The following is a 14,484-nucleotide window of genomic DNA, read 5'->3' as shown; positions in this document are numbered from 1 at the left end:
CATGTGGCTTGTAGCAATAGTGGTTGCAGTGCCATCACTGGCAGCTCTTTCCCCCTCCATCGCATCCCTGACTATGAGGTGCAGCCTGTGTGCCACACAGCAAATGCCAACAAAGTTGACATCACGGACAGCCTTCACCATATTGGCCCCGCTGTCAGTAACCATGAACCCGCAAGTGAGTTCAGCCTGCCCAACAAAGCACCCCTGCACCATGTGGTTCATAGCCCCCATGATCTCCTTTGCTGCGTGGGACTCATCCAGCACCTCAGCTTGGAGGAGAGCCCACCGACAGCCTGACTGATCACACCAGTGTCCTGTGAGGGAGAGGTAGATGTAATCACCACCCTAGCTACTCCAGTTGTTGAAGGTGAAGTGCAAGGCTACCTGTGGCCCTGCCTTGTACAGCTCCTCCCTCAAGTACTCCCTGCATGCCTCATACAGGAAGGGCACTTTGTAAGATGAGGTCAGAAGTGCTACGAGCCGCCTGAACCCTGGCCACTCAACTAGGGAGAAGGGCTGGCTATCCAGAGCAAGCATCTGCCCAATGCTTTGGGTGATCTCACTCGCCTTTGCAACTTGCCCCCCTCTGTCTGCAGCTTTCCCCCACTGGTCCATGGTGGCCTGCTTCTGCTTTGGGGGGAAGGAGGCTTTGGAGTGAGCAGGGGACTTCCCTTTGGCATGCTCGCACTGGTGCCGGGCTGAGCAGCAAGGGCAAGGGGGTGGTGCCTCCTGAGATGCAGCAGCATCGCTGTGGTGGAAAAGTGTTTCATGTCCTTGCCCCGGCTGAAGTGCCTTCAGCAGTGCTGGCAGATAGCAAACCCGGAATCACCTGCCAGCTCACTATGCTACTCACCTATTTCTGGGTTGAAGGTGAGGATGCTACCTTATCCCACTCCTCAGCAGGCTGAGGCACAACAGCAGGAGGAGCAACCTCAGCTGAGCCACTTGACTCCACAACCTCAACCTCCTCAGAGGTGCTGCTTTCCAGAGGAGACCTGGGTCTAGGGGAACTTTCAGGGGTGTGGAACACAAACTCTGATTACCCCTCAGTCCCCAGAATTGCTTGTGCCAAGGCACTCAGCACCCCTGGTTCCAGCTCCAGCTCCTCCTCTGGCAGTGGGAGGCTCACGCTGAGAGATGATACTGGGGTGGAGGAGACAGCAATTTGACTGCTGATGCCTATTTCTGGACTGAGGGGAGATGGTGCAGTTGCAGGGATGTCATGTGCAGACACTGCTCCCACCTCCTTGCTTCCACTGGCAGCAGAAGCATCATGGCTGCTTGGGAAGAGAATGCATCTATGTTTGGGGGGGAGCTTGCAGCTGTAGCTCTCCCCCTACCCCCTCTCCCTCCCCTGCCAGAAGACCTGGCACCTGCCTTTCCAGCACACTTCATATTAATCTTTCTTTTGCTGCAAAAAATGTGTGCATGTGTGTGTGTCACTCCTTTTGTGTTGTGCATTTTCTTCTTTTGCTTTGCGTGTGTGCACTGGACTCTGGTTTGATTGTTTGATTCACTAATAAGTATGAAGCCCTATGTAAAAATGTGTGCTGTCTTCTTCTCTGCTACGATGTGTTTATTTTTAATGAATTCTGAATGTGGAGTGTGACTCAGTTGTCTGTTTTATTCCTCCTGTGTTGGGTACATGCACTGGCCTTGCTTTGACTATTAGTAACTATATATGGTGTGTTCTTCTGTGATGTTCTATTAAGGTGAATGTGTGACTACTACTGTACTTCTTGTTCTTCTTCGGTGTTGTAATGTGTACCTAAAATGATACATCTCTTTCTTCTAAGACCCTGAGTTCTGTGTTAGTCTCAATCTGAATCTGACTTCTGTGTTGTCTTCAGTCACTATGTAAACTAACTATAATAATATTAATAGCTAATAACTACTATATATGTCTGATTCTCTTCTTCTCCTATGAGTATCTGATTTTCCTTCTTCTATGTGTGTATATTATATGTGTGTGTGTGCAATCTGTGTGCCTCCCTGCACAGCGATGGATCACGTTGGCACGGAAAACACTGAGCTTTCTTTTTTCAAAGTTGCATGAAAAAAAAGAGAGCAAATATAAATTGAAAGAAATGAATTGGATAGTATTAAAGTAAACAGATTCTAAACTAAGCTAAGCTAAACTAAGCTAAATCCTACCCAATCCTTTCCAACAACAAAAAGGAGCAGGCAAGTTGCAACTGCTGACTATGAAGCAAGCCAGGTAGCACAGTACCTTTCTGACACTGTTACTCAGACAGAACCAGCTTACAAAAGGCACAGCATGCCTGCAGAGGCTTTTATGCTGTTTCTATGTCCCTCCACCCAGACACTGTAATTGGAAAGGCAGTCAGAGAGAAATCATGCTCACTGGCCACCTAGACATGTCAGTCCCCCCCCTGCAACTTCTAAGTTTCTGTTTCCCCATACAGACAGCCCTCCAAATCACCAAAATCTTTTCCGAATCAATTCGGAAGCTCTGAATCGATTTGGAAAGCCAACAGCAGCTAGTGATCTGATTTGAACATGCAGATTCGGCCTCCAAACTGTCCAAATCTTTTCTGAATCCAAATTGCGGTCCAAAGCTTCACACAGCCCTACAAACCATATATTCCCACTGCATTTTATGTCCTTGTGGGCACTGCCTCCATTTACATATGCCCCTGCTGAAGCCGCATCAGCCATGTCAACTTTGCCTTTTCTCATGTTCCTAAGGAATAGCTTATAACAATTTTATAATCTGCAAAATACAGCACTGACCAGGAGCCTCTCAATTTTTTTTTCAAAGCAGGGACCAACATTTCACAGAATGGCTCTCCCCTCTATAACAGACCCTTTCCCTTTATATTTGCATAAGACCCACCTCGCCATGGATATGTAATTGTGTGTTAGCTCTCTGACAAATCGAAAATGGTCTATTGAGTAAAGTAGTATCTGGAAAGAGTTTAAGGCAGTTTAAGTAGAATTCTTCAAAAACGTTACCTCTAAACTGTTTTTCAAGAGGAAATAGGGTGATCGTTTTCACAAAGTGTCCATTTTCTGCAAAATTTGGCCCATTCCACACAGCTAGTACAGACACCCACATCTCCCTCCCCTTAAATCCAGGCAAGCATTTATTTCTTTCAGTTCCAATGTACAACAGCATACAAGGTAAAGATAGTGAGGCATTCACTATGATTATTAAAATATTACAAAAGGAAGAAATTTCATACTTACCACCAGTGGCTAAAATTAGACATTCTTCATAGGATTCAAAACTGAGGGCACGTCTACATGTGCATTTGATGCGGCACCAGTTTATTTGTGAGTAAATTACCAGCAAATCTGCTGCCACTTCTTGGGGCACTACAACAGGCTCCTGCTGCCACTGGGGGTGCTGCATGCTCTGGCTGCAGCTGGCAGCCCTCTTCAAAAGGCAGCCCCGCATGCTAGTCTCTGGCCAGCCCCTTCTTTAGGCAGAGAGAAGCAGCCCAGTACAGGGACAGCAAGCAGCAGCACTCTCCTTGCTGCCTCTGCTTTCCCATGCCATGGCTCCCCCACACCCAGGGATCACCTGCCCACCTGCCACATACCATCCCAGGGCCACCGTTACCTCCCATCTGCCACCCTGACCCCATCCGCCCATCCCACAGCTTTCCCCATTTAGCTCAGCAAATAATGCTGCAACTAGAAGCTACTGGCAGCGTCTACATGAGTGGCGGACTACGCAATTGTTAATCACTGCACAGTAACTAGTGTAACTGCACAGTACTGTTACCACACATTTTTTTCCGATGCAGTAACTAACTACTGTGCAGTAGTATTGCATCATGGTTAGTGCCCAGCAATGCTACTGCGTCATAGCAATGAGCTATGATGCAGTAGCTCATTCTACTTTGCTGTAGCATCTCATGTAGATGCGCCCACTGAGGGGGGCATATTTATAGAACTATATTGGCTATTTTCTACTGTCCTGGGGGTATGAAAAAATATTTGAATTAAATGGGGGTAGGGAAAGGAAACTGTTTGTCAAGATCATAGATTTGTTTAGTTTCTTTGAAGTTTCCATGGAAACATAAGCAAGTAGGTTGAAGTTTCAATCTTCAAAAAAAGATTTCTGTAAAATTGGATTAGATTAGACAGCATCTGTACTTGTTAAAAACTGTAATTTACAACTCTACAAGAAGTGATTTTTCTGGCCCAGAGGTACTTGTTTGCATAATTACTTAATTATCATCATTTTGCTGTATTTTCAAATGAGAATCAGGCAGTTGTGCTACTATTGGGTATGATTTTATTATGATTATGTTGGTCCAATAGAAGGTATTACCTTGCCTCATTAATCTTGCTTCCCTCATATCTCTGGAGCATAACAGCTATCAAAAGACTAGTAGGATCTGATTAAACACTTATATTTTCCTTAATTTCCACTGGTATAACTTAAGCATTAATTGAACATATTTTTCCACCTACATTTGTATGGAATTTTGCCAGAGATTTTGTTTAGAACATTCAAAATTGATGCCATGCCTGAGGGCTTCTTTTTTGTCCTTGTGGACAAAAACTAAATAATGAGTTGTGAACAGTTCATTTCCCTTTATTATACAAATTCTGACATATTTGAGAAATAATTCATAATTATTTTTAAAGCCATTTACTATTTATCTGAGTGCAAGAACACCTAAATGCTGGTTGAGATATCTTAAAAACAAAAACAAACAAACACAAATGTTGATTAGCTCAAGAATAACCTTTTACCAGTTTTCCAGGAATTTTCAATGTTTTCTAAGTATTTCAAAGTACTGGAAAACATTGAAACCCTGTGGGTACTTGAAAACAGGCATTTGTAAGAAGAGCTGGTGGAGAATTTTTGAACCAAAATGATTTTTCATTGAAGACTACCAATTCATCAAAACTGAAACTTACTATGAGAAACGGTCATTTTTGTTTATGAGATACTGTATTTGATTTTTTTTTTAGTTTCAAAATGCTTACATTTAAATGTATACCTATTTAAATGAAAACATTTTCATTTTTCCAATTCAAAATGACTTTTCCTTTTAAAATGACATTTAAGAAGAGTAAAAAGTCCAAAGAAGAATGTTTTAAAAAGTATTATTAATTAATAAAACAAAATATTTAATTTTTTTCAATGCTTACCCCATCAAAATTCATCTATATATTCTTATAAAGTATATAGACACATATAATGGAAGATTTTCATAATATACATATTAAAAATATCACTTTCCATCTTGTTTTAGCACAGGATTTTCCCTTCAATATCTTAAACATTTTTTGGATAAGAATAGAAGAACTACCATTTACTGGGTCAGAACATAGGTCCATCTTTCCCAGTATCATGTCACAAATTGGCAGAGAGTGGATGCTGAAAGGGAGAGTGGACTGAGTATGACCAGGGCTTTCTCCACTGTTCCTCCCTCATGTCTAGCCTCCAGCACTTAAGGTCTGGCTAAACTATCAGCTTCCACAACATTTGGTAGCAATGAATCCCACACTTTAATTACACCGTGGCTGCATCTACACATGCACTTTACTGTGGAGTAATTAGCTACAGAGTAAAGCATCACTGGGTGCATCTACATGAGATGCTAAATGCACAGTAGACAAATTCTACTGTGCATTACCATGGCAGGTAAAAGCATGCTTATGCACTAATGCACAGTGGAATGAGTCTACTGCACATTAGAATCATAGAAAGTAAGGGTTGGAAGGGACCTCAGGTGGTCATCTAATCCAACCCCCTGCTCAAAACAGGACCATCCCCGGTCAAGTCATCATAGCCAAAGATCTGTCTAGCTGGGTTTTGAAACCCCCCAAGGATGGAGCATCCAGCACCACTCTGGGTAACCTGTTCCAGTGCTTTACTACCCTCCTAGTGAGAAAATTCTTCCTAATATCTAACTTAAACTTCCCATACTGTCAGAACAAGGAGCTTAACCAAAACCATTGGTAATAACCATTAGCACCACCAAAAAAGCATGTTGGAGCTACTGCACAGTAGCATTTAGTACCTGTTATTACAGGTACTAACTTAATGCACTGTAATTACGACATATTAATAAACACGTAGTCGGGCCCATTGTCTACACGTGATGGTATTAGGCCACAGTAAACTAATTTACACCGCAGTACTACCTTATGCTGGGGTAATTTACTGCAGTTAAACACACAAATAAATGCTGACCATGGGTGTAAATTGTGCCCGGTCAGCCAAGTCAGCCAGGAGCCAGACTCCTGCCTGTGGCCTACCCACAGGGCTCCACACTTTCAGCACCCTTGTACCCCAGCCAACTCCTCCGCTGCCCACTGCCACCACCCAGAGCCCAAAGCTGAGAGGCTCTAGCATAAATAGCTCCTCCCTGACTCAAATCGCTGCTGTCTCAGGCACACATGTAGGAGCTGCGCCCAGGAGTAGTTTACTCCAGCTCAAACTGCTCTGGAGTTTACTGCTTTGCATTAATTGCAAGTTATAGACACACCCTGTGTTAAAAAAAATCAACTTATTTTTTCATAGATTCGTAAATACAGATGCTAGGGTTGGAAGGGACCTCAATAGATCATCAAGTCCGACCCCCTGTCAGATGTCTTTCTAACCTCCTCTTGAAGATCCCCAGGGTAGGGGAGAGCACCACCTCCCTTGCGAGTCTTGTTAGTTTTAAATTTACTACCTGCTAGTTTCATTATGTGACCTCTAGTTCTTGTATTGCGAGAGATAGTAAATAATAAATCCCTATCTACTTTCTCTTCAGCATTTAGTATTTTGTAAACCCTTATCATGTGTCCCCTCAAGCATCATTGTTTTAAACAGTATAGGCCTAGCTTCTTTAGTTCCTCCTCATATGGAAGCCCCCCCACACTACTAATCATTCTTGATTTGCTCTAGTTCTTTTATATCCTTTTTTGAGGTGTAGGGGACCAAAACTCAGCATGTAGCAAAATCCCCAGTTTTTCTTTTTTCTTTTAAAATGCACCCCTAACCCCAACCATTTCTCACTTTTTCTTTCCCTCTCTATCCCCTACAGATAACTATAAGTCAGCTAAGATGTAGGATAAGCTTTAACATTTTATTTTTGGTAGTAAGTTTTATTTTTCTCTCCCTTCTTTGCAAATAAGTGTCCAGCTATTTTGATACAGATACCCACTGTTTTATAAGTGACAAATATTATGTTTGTACTGATTTTTACTGCTTTTATATTGTGTGAGTACTGTTTTAGGCCTATACATGGAAGTTAGCATAAGTCATGTCAAGTTTCCATCTCGTACTGTAACCTATAACTCACACTACCCCTCCTATGTAACTTCGTTCCTGAATGAATGAGTCCGACCAGACCCGCTCACCCACTGCTCCCCGCGTCACGTGACTCCCCCAAACCGGTTGAAACCGCTTAGCGCCCGTGCCAGCGGCCAATAGCCAGAGCTCCTCTCCGCCCCGCCCCGCAGCTGCTTGTCACCCTCCACGCGGCTTCTCCTCTCGCGCAGTCTGATTGGCTGGAGGCCCCCTGGAGGGCGCCGAAACTACAAGGCCCATAAGCCCCCGCTCTTTAGAAGCTGCCAGGACGGGTGCCGGGGAGGGACACGAGACTACCTGGCCGGCGTCAAAGGTGAAGCTCAACATGGCGGCGGACGAGGAGCATGGGTCTGTGGAGGTGGCGCCGGAGACGCGAAGCTTCAAGGAGCTGGTAAGAGGCGCGAGTTCCCGTGCTCCACCACCCTCTCTCCCGTCTGCCCGCAGCGGTTTCCACCCGCGTGGGAGCCGAGCCGGGCGGTCGCGGGTGGTCGCTGACGCGTGTCCCGCCCGGTGCGCAGGGGGTGACGGACGTGCTGTGTGAGGCCTGCGACCAGCTGGGCTGGAAGACTCCGACCAAGATCCAGATCGAGGCCGTTCCGGTAGCGCTGCAAGGTGAGCGTGGGGCTCCCAGGCTGGAGGTTAACTGTCACGGGCTTCGAGCCCATAGGGGAAGGGGGACAACAGACCCCTGTGCTGCCTGTGGCACACGCAGCCCCTGAACCTAGCAGCCCGCGCTTCCCGCCCTCAGTGCTGGAGGCTGCCAGGGAAGAGGAGCTGTGGGGAAAGCCCTGGCCCAACCCCTTCACTATCTCTTCCAGCCTCTGCTCGCTGCCCCTGGGCAACGGACCTGTGGGCTGGCCTAGCCATTAACAGTAGTTATGTTCCGGGAGCATACCTGCATCGGACTGGCCTTGCACGCAACACTGGGACAGGTCCAGGTTGGGCTCAGACTAGCTGCGTGTATCAGATCTAGTGCATAGGGGCTGGGTCAGCCTGGGCATACATGCAGGGCACCCTCCCCTGAAATCAGTGCCATGCAGGGCTGGAGCCGGCGCATGCTGCATGGAGCGTCCATCTGGGCCATGTGCTGTATGTCACATCTGTGCTGAACCAGCCTTGCACGCTAGATCTGGGATCAGTCTGGATCGGACCCCTTGGCTGGCCCCACACACTGGATTCAGCCCACAGGGCCGGTCTAGCGCAGGGGCTACATGTAGTGTGTGCCCCAGGCCAGCATCAAGCATGATGTGTAGTATGTGCTACAAAGTGGCTCCACGCACAGCATGCCCTGTGCTGCATGCCCCATGCCAGGCCAGTGTGCATGCTGCATTGTGATCCAGCCTGTAGGCTAGCTCTGTGCCCTTGGGCCAGATGAGTTTGCCCTTGCTATAGGTAGAGCTGGTCAGGGAAGGATTTTGTGGGGGGTTGTTTCTCTTGTTTTATTTCCTTTTTGTACAAATGAAATGTGATTTTTCTCCAAACTCACCCTGAGAACTCCTGTACTCGCATCTTGATCTGTAGAGTACTCTCATCGACTAGATAATGAAAAAGGAATAGTAAAAAATAAGTCATGTTTTTCACAGTATTTACATGAAGAAGAGAGGAGTGAGCCATCAAATAGCTAGTGAAGGCACAGGGGTCAAACTCCCCTGGCCCTGCAGGCTGGATGAGGTTCTCTGGGCTGGTCTGTAGATCAGATCTGGCCACACCAGTTCCAGTGGGGAGGGCTGGTCTGGTGGGATGCTGTGCTGCCTGCATGATCCCTGTGTTGGTATCCTGCACCTTGAGCAGCTTGCACTAGCCCCACTTTGTGGCTTGTGCTGTAAATGGTGCGTAGGCTAAACTTGGTGCCACAAGCATCAGCTCTAGGGCCAGTCCAGATTAGGCCCCAGGTTGTCTGTGTGCCAGAGTCAGCACCCCGGACTGTCCAGCAGGGCACCACAAGCAACTTGCATCCTGTGCCAGTACCCCAGTGCCATAGGCAGCCCCCATGGCACCAGGTCCAGCACAAACCCTGCAGTGGGCCTAGCATATGCTGGACAGGTTGGACCTGGTACCATGGGCACTGTCCATGACTCACAGGGGGCCAGCATGGGGCACCTGTTGCATGAAGTGCCCGGCTGGACAGCCCTGCAACCTGGGTCCAAACTAGCCTTGGAACTAGAGTGCATGTTGTTGTGATGCGGGCATTGCTTGCATCCTGAACCAGCCCCTGTACCACAAGCACCAGCTACTGTGCAGAGTCCAGCTGAAGCACCAGACCAGCTGCAGTGGCAGGATCGTGCCGCTGCATGGGCCATATGTTTGATATCCCTGCTGTAAAATTTTACCTGGGCCCCAACAGGAGAGTAGAAGGAACCCAGGGGTCAAGTTAGAAATCAGGTACAATTGAAATCACTTCATTCAAATTCTGCAGAGACGTCCCTCTGGTGGTTTGTTCCTCACACCCCTCACTGTGAATCTAATTTTTCCAGTCTTCTGTGGGGCCTCCTCATACGAAACTCTCAAGTCTTCCTTTGAGAGGTTTTCCTCATGTGCCTCAACCTGATGCTGCATGGGAGCCCGTTTCTGGATCCAGCAGCGGGCTTATCCCTTCATCTCACTGTTCATAGGTCGTGATATCATCGGACTGGCAGAAACAGGCTCTGGGAAAACAGGAGCTTTTGCTTTGCCCATCCTTCAGGCACTGTTGGAAACACCCCAGCGATTCTTTGCTCTTGTCCTTACACCAACCCGGGAGCTGGCTTTCCAAATTTCAGAGCAGTTTGAAGCTCTGGGATCTTCCATTGGTGTCCAGAGTGGTGAGTGGCCCTTGTAATGGGCTTTATGGTTCTACAGAATTGGAATGTTTGGAAAGTTGGAGGGGCTAGCATTGAAAGTCAGTAGTGTTAAGTTATAAAGCAGATGAGTGAAGAATATGGATGTGGAATGAGGGGAGATGAAGGAAGAGTGTGCTGCTGGAGATCAAGAGGAGAGAATTGGGGCTGGAGAGCAGAGCATTGGGTAGCGGGGGTACCAGCGACAGTAGTACCATGTTGTTCATTACAGAAAACAGCATAAAGCAATCTGTAGCTTCTCTGATGGGCACATTCAAGCAGTAGCCACTTCCCAGGAAGGGAATGGGTAAAATCACTCATAACCTACGCTAAGTTGTCACAGGTATCCTGGTTTTCTCTGTTTAAAAATCCCAAATACTCTGAATTTAAAAAAAAGAAAAGATCCCAGGTTCTCTGATACAAAAACCTGAAAACCACATTTTTGTGATTTTAAAAATGAAACACTCTATGTATGTGTGTGTCAGTTGAACACAATGTGTTATTGAGATATTTACAACTCTAAAACAGTTTGGAAGTCTACCCGTGCCTTAATCATTATAATAAAATAAATTCTAAATACTTATTTTGGTGGGGGTGGGGAGGGTCATAGAAAGTCAGAGCTTCCCGTGTCCCCTTCCCTCACCAGGATGTGGGTCAGCTGCCATGGTCGTCTTCCCCCTCTCCACCCCACAGCTTTGTGGCACTGAACAGCCCTGCTTTGCCAGTGCCCTTCCCTGCTCCCAGCCCCTGCAGTATATGACGAACGGGGTGGGCGAGGGGGGTAGGGGAACAGGTGACGTTTGGGGGTGCAAGGTGGGGGTACAGGCCTCGTATCTGGCAGGTGGCGCAGGCACAGGCAAGTGGGGGGGGGAGGGGGTAGCACATGCTGCCCCAGATTTCTGCCCCCACAGTGGAGCGTGGGGTTGTAGCCAGGCAGGACCAGCTCTGGGAAGAGCTCTCTGTGAGGTCCAGCAAGCAGGGCCTGCTGTAGGAGGGAGGGAATGCTGTGCCACCGTGGCCACCAAGGTGAGAGGGTGGCAGAGTTATGCTTGCTGCTGCTGGGTGGTCAGGGGCTGCCTGTGCCCCCAACACACAGACACACAGACACACACTCTCTCTCTCTCTCTCTCCCCCTCTCTCCCCCCCCCTCTCTCTCTCTCTCCCTATGCCTTTACCCCTGTAGACTTACCTGGAGAGACCTGCTCTGTACCATACTGTCTGGCTTGCCATGTGCATGTAAACATGCACGTGATGCCCCCTGATCATGATCCCCCCACCCTCCAAATTCTTGGAGGCTAGAACTCTGCTAGCCTGCAAGGGGAAACCCTCAATTTCATGGATTTTTCTCCTTTAAAGGAGAAAGTTGTGTTTTTCCATGGCAAATGGAAACCCAGATCCCTGGTTATCAGCAGTCTATTTGACTTGGCCTCTATCACTAAATTAAATAGGATAATTCACATCCATCAAGATTATTTCTGTCTGTCTTTGCAGACTCTTGGCATTCATAGACCTTTTGGTTTCTTTGTTTGTTTGTTGTTTTTTAACCTTATTTCATTGAAATAAGTGGCCTTTACTTCCTTAGGGGAGGAATGTGTACTAGATGTGAGCAAAAAGGTGCGTTGCTGACTATAATGTTGGCTTGCATTGGTTTTGTTTAAGAGAAACTCATTCTGTTCTTTTGGACTTGCAGCCGTTATCGTGGGTGGAATTGACATGATGTCTCAGTCTCTGGCATTAGCCAAGAAGCCACATGTTGTAATTGGTAAGAAATTAACCTCTGTAGAGCAATGAGGAGAATCCATTCAATGACATGAAATATTGGCGGTCATAAATTCCTATACGTTTGAGGAAAAAACAAGGATTGCAATCTTATCACATTGCAGTGGTGTCCAACCTTTGGCCCCATGGTCCAAATGACCAGTGCCAAGTCAGTCTGTGAGATGGATCCAGTCTGTGGACCTGATTATGCCACACAGTGTTTGGAAATTGGCAGTGGGGTAGTGCTGCCAGTGTGAATTACCACTGCTCCACCACAATCACATCTCTGGATGTGTGGGGAGCCTCATGGGCCAGATCTCTTACCAATAAAGTGTCATTTTTCATGACACACTTGTGTGCTACAAAAGTGGCACTAATTTGCTATGGCACACCCTTTGGAATTGCTGACCCAAATACTACAGTCTTGTTCCAAAATTGTTCATTTAAGTTACTCTGGGGACTGCCGGGAATTCAAATACCATTGTTTTGCTCCTCTCAGAATAAGTCCAGCCTAGCCTGTTTTGTCCACTTATAAAGCCTGGTCTGTTACTGTTCTTCTAGGAAAATTGTGGACTTGGGGAGCTCTTCAGTTGCAGGTGTTCCCTACTTTAGTTTCTCATGAGACACCTTCAGTTCCCACTACAGCTCCCTACTCCTGTGGTGGGTTCTACCATCTTGGGCAAAAGAAGCAAAAAGAATTCTTAATTGTTATTAGTTGCATTCAGGGAAAGCTTTCCCATGCTCTACCTCCTTTTACCTTTCTCTCTTGTCTCTTCATAGCAACACCAGGCCGTCTGATTGACCACCTGGAAAACACAAAGGGCTTTAACTTGCGAGCTCTCAAGTACCTGGTTATGGATGAAGCTGACCGAATCCTCAACATGGATTTTGAGACAGAAGTGAGTTATCCACCTATTGCCCTTTAAAAAGGGTCTGATTAATAAAACCAAGAGCATCACATGGAGGAGTTCTGACATTAGGACTTAATAGGAAAATTAGATCCTTGCTGTAGTTTAATTAAACTATATGAGAATTAAGCACGCAATATGCAGCTTTGAATATTCAGACCAAATTCTACAGATAGAATTATTTTTTTAATTAAATTCCATGGCATGAATTAAAAGACTCGGAAATGATGTAGTCTTTGTTAAACTCAATATATTGAGTTCTTCCATAAGTGTTTGTCATCTTGTGGTTTTATCTAAAAGGAAACACTGTTGTAGTGCTAGCTTTTTTCATTTCCTTCGGAAATTTCAAATGGAGGTGCACACCCCTTTGAATTGTAAGTGTGGGTACTCACATACTTTTGATTGATCATAGTCAGCTTTCTGGGACCCTTTAAATAGGTTGAAAACCACTGCTATAAGCTTTTGTATCTTTTGTTTTCCGAAGTCTGTACTGTCCGTGCCCCCCACCCCCACCCCAATCTCCTCACAGGAACCCTTGGAACCCTTTCAAAAGGGGAGCATTTCAAAAGGGCAGCAGCTGGTACTAATTGTGTGTGAAGGACCTGAGAACAATTCAAATGCAGCAAACCAGCATTTTAATCCTGGATGAAGAGGGTTAAAGTAAGTGGTTTACTGGAGAGGTTCCCAAGCACTGGGCCATGAAGAGTTGTCTCCTGGGGCCGCCCGGAGTTGCGTGTGAGGTTAAAGCTGGATGGCGAGGCAGCCCTGGAAGGGAGGCAGCTGGCGCCAGCTTCCACCACCATGACCGCGCCCGTCAGTGCCGAGCGAGGCAGAAACCCCCAGCCCCACCTGTGACTGAGAGCGGAGCAATATGGGCATAGAAATTCCCAGGGCAGAGGGTGGGGTGGTGGCTCTGCTGCTTGCTCCTAGGGAAGGCAATGGAGCCCACTCCCCTGCAGGGTCCCCCAGTGCCTGTGGCTGTGGTGCCCCAACCCAATCCAATCCTTGCAACCCCCCACCCCACATAAAAATTAAATTTAAATATTTAAATTTAAATATGTCAGTTAAATAGAATTTCAATTTAAGTAGAATTAGTGAGTCAAAAGGTCAGGCAGGGTCAAACAAGATGCTGGGTTCAGGACTCAGCGACTAAGGAGGTAGGCAGTTTTGGCTAGGAAGACAGTTTCCCCCTGACTTAAACAAGAGCAGGTTCGTAATGGTCAGTTTCCCTGTGCTGGCCATCTGTATCTACTGCTGTCTCCTGTCTTGGAGTGCAAGCTGTTTGGGGCAGGGACTGTGTGGTTATATTGTGTTCCTATGTACAGTGCCTAGCACAGTGGGTCCTGGCCCATGCACGAGATGCCTAGGCCCTCTGGGAAGGCAAACAATTGATTCTCTCCTGGTTTTGATTGCTCTGCCGGAAAGAGGCCTTGAAATGAGCCTTGCACATGACTGGCCAAGTATAAGCTAAGTGGTTGTGGGGTTACAGGAGCACTCAGAGCAGAGGGTTCAGTTCTCTGTATTCAGACCGTTGAAAAGTTTATTAAAAGAGGCCATCCTTAATGGATTAGCCAACGCCAACATCCTGAGGGATAGCCATCACAGGTCTGTTGCAGGTAGGTCTTGCTTGACCAATCTCATTTCCTTTTAAGACCAGGTGACCTATCACTTGGACAAGGCAGAAGAGATTGATGTCATATATCTTGACTTTAAAAAA

General features: G+C 46.6%; 1 protein-coding gene across 1 annotated transcript in view; it reads left to right on the top strand.

Annotated features, from left to right (window-relative positions):
- Window positions 1-7,566: 7,566 nt before the first annotated feature.
- The window catches only part of DDX47 (DEAD-box helicase 47), a 24,010-nt gene continuing 17,092 nt past the window's right edge, over window positions 7,567-14,484 (top strand). The window contains exons 1-5 of the mRNA XM_019514930.1: window positions 7,567-7,676; window positions 7,804-7,897; window positions 9,898-10,086; window positions 11,792-11,863; window positions 12,640-12,758. Of these exons, the coding sequence (XP_019370475.1) occupies window positions 7,611-7,676; window positions 7,804-7,897; window positions 9,898-10,086; window positions 11,792-11,863; window positions 12,640-12,758 (540 nt within the window). The 5' untranslated portion in view covers window positions 7,567-7,610. The remainder of the gene's footprint in view (window positions 7,677-7,803; window positions 7,898-9,897; window positions 10,087-11,791; window positions 11,864-12,639; window positions 12,759-14,484) is intronic.

Source organism: Gavialis gangeticus, unplaced genomic scaffold (genome assembly GCF_001723915.1).
Source record: "Gavialis gangeticus isolate Ggan-Ray unplaced genomic scaffold, GavGan_comp1, whole genome shotgun sequence".
NCBI lineage: Eukaryota > Metazoa > Chordata > Crocodylia > Gavialidae > Gavialis > Gavialis gangeticus.
This window is presented reverse-complemented; position numbering and strand designations above follow the sequence as displayed.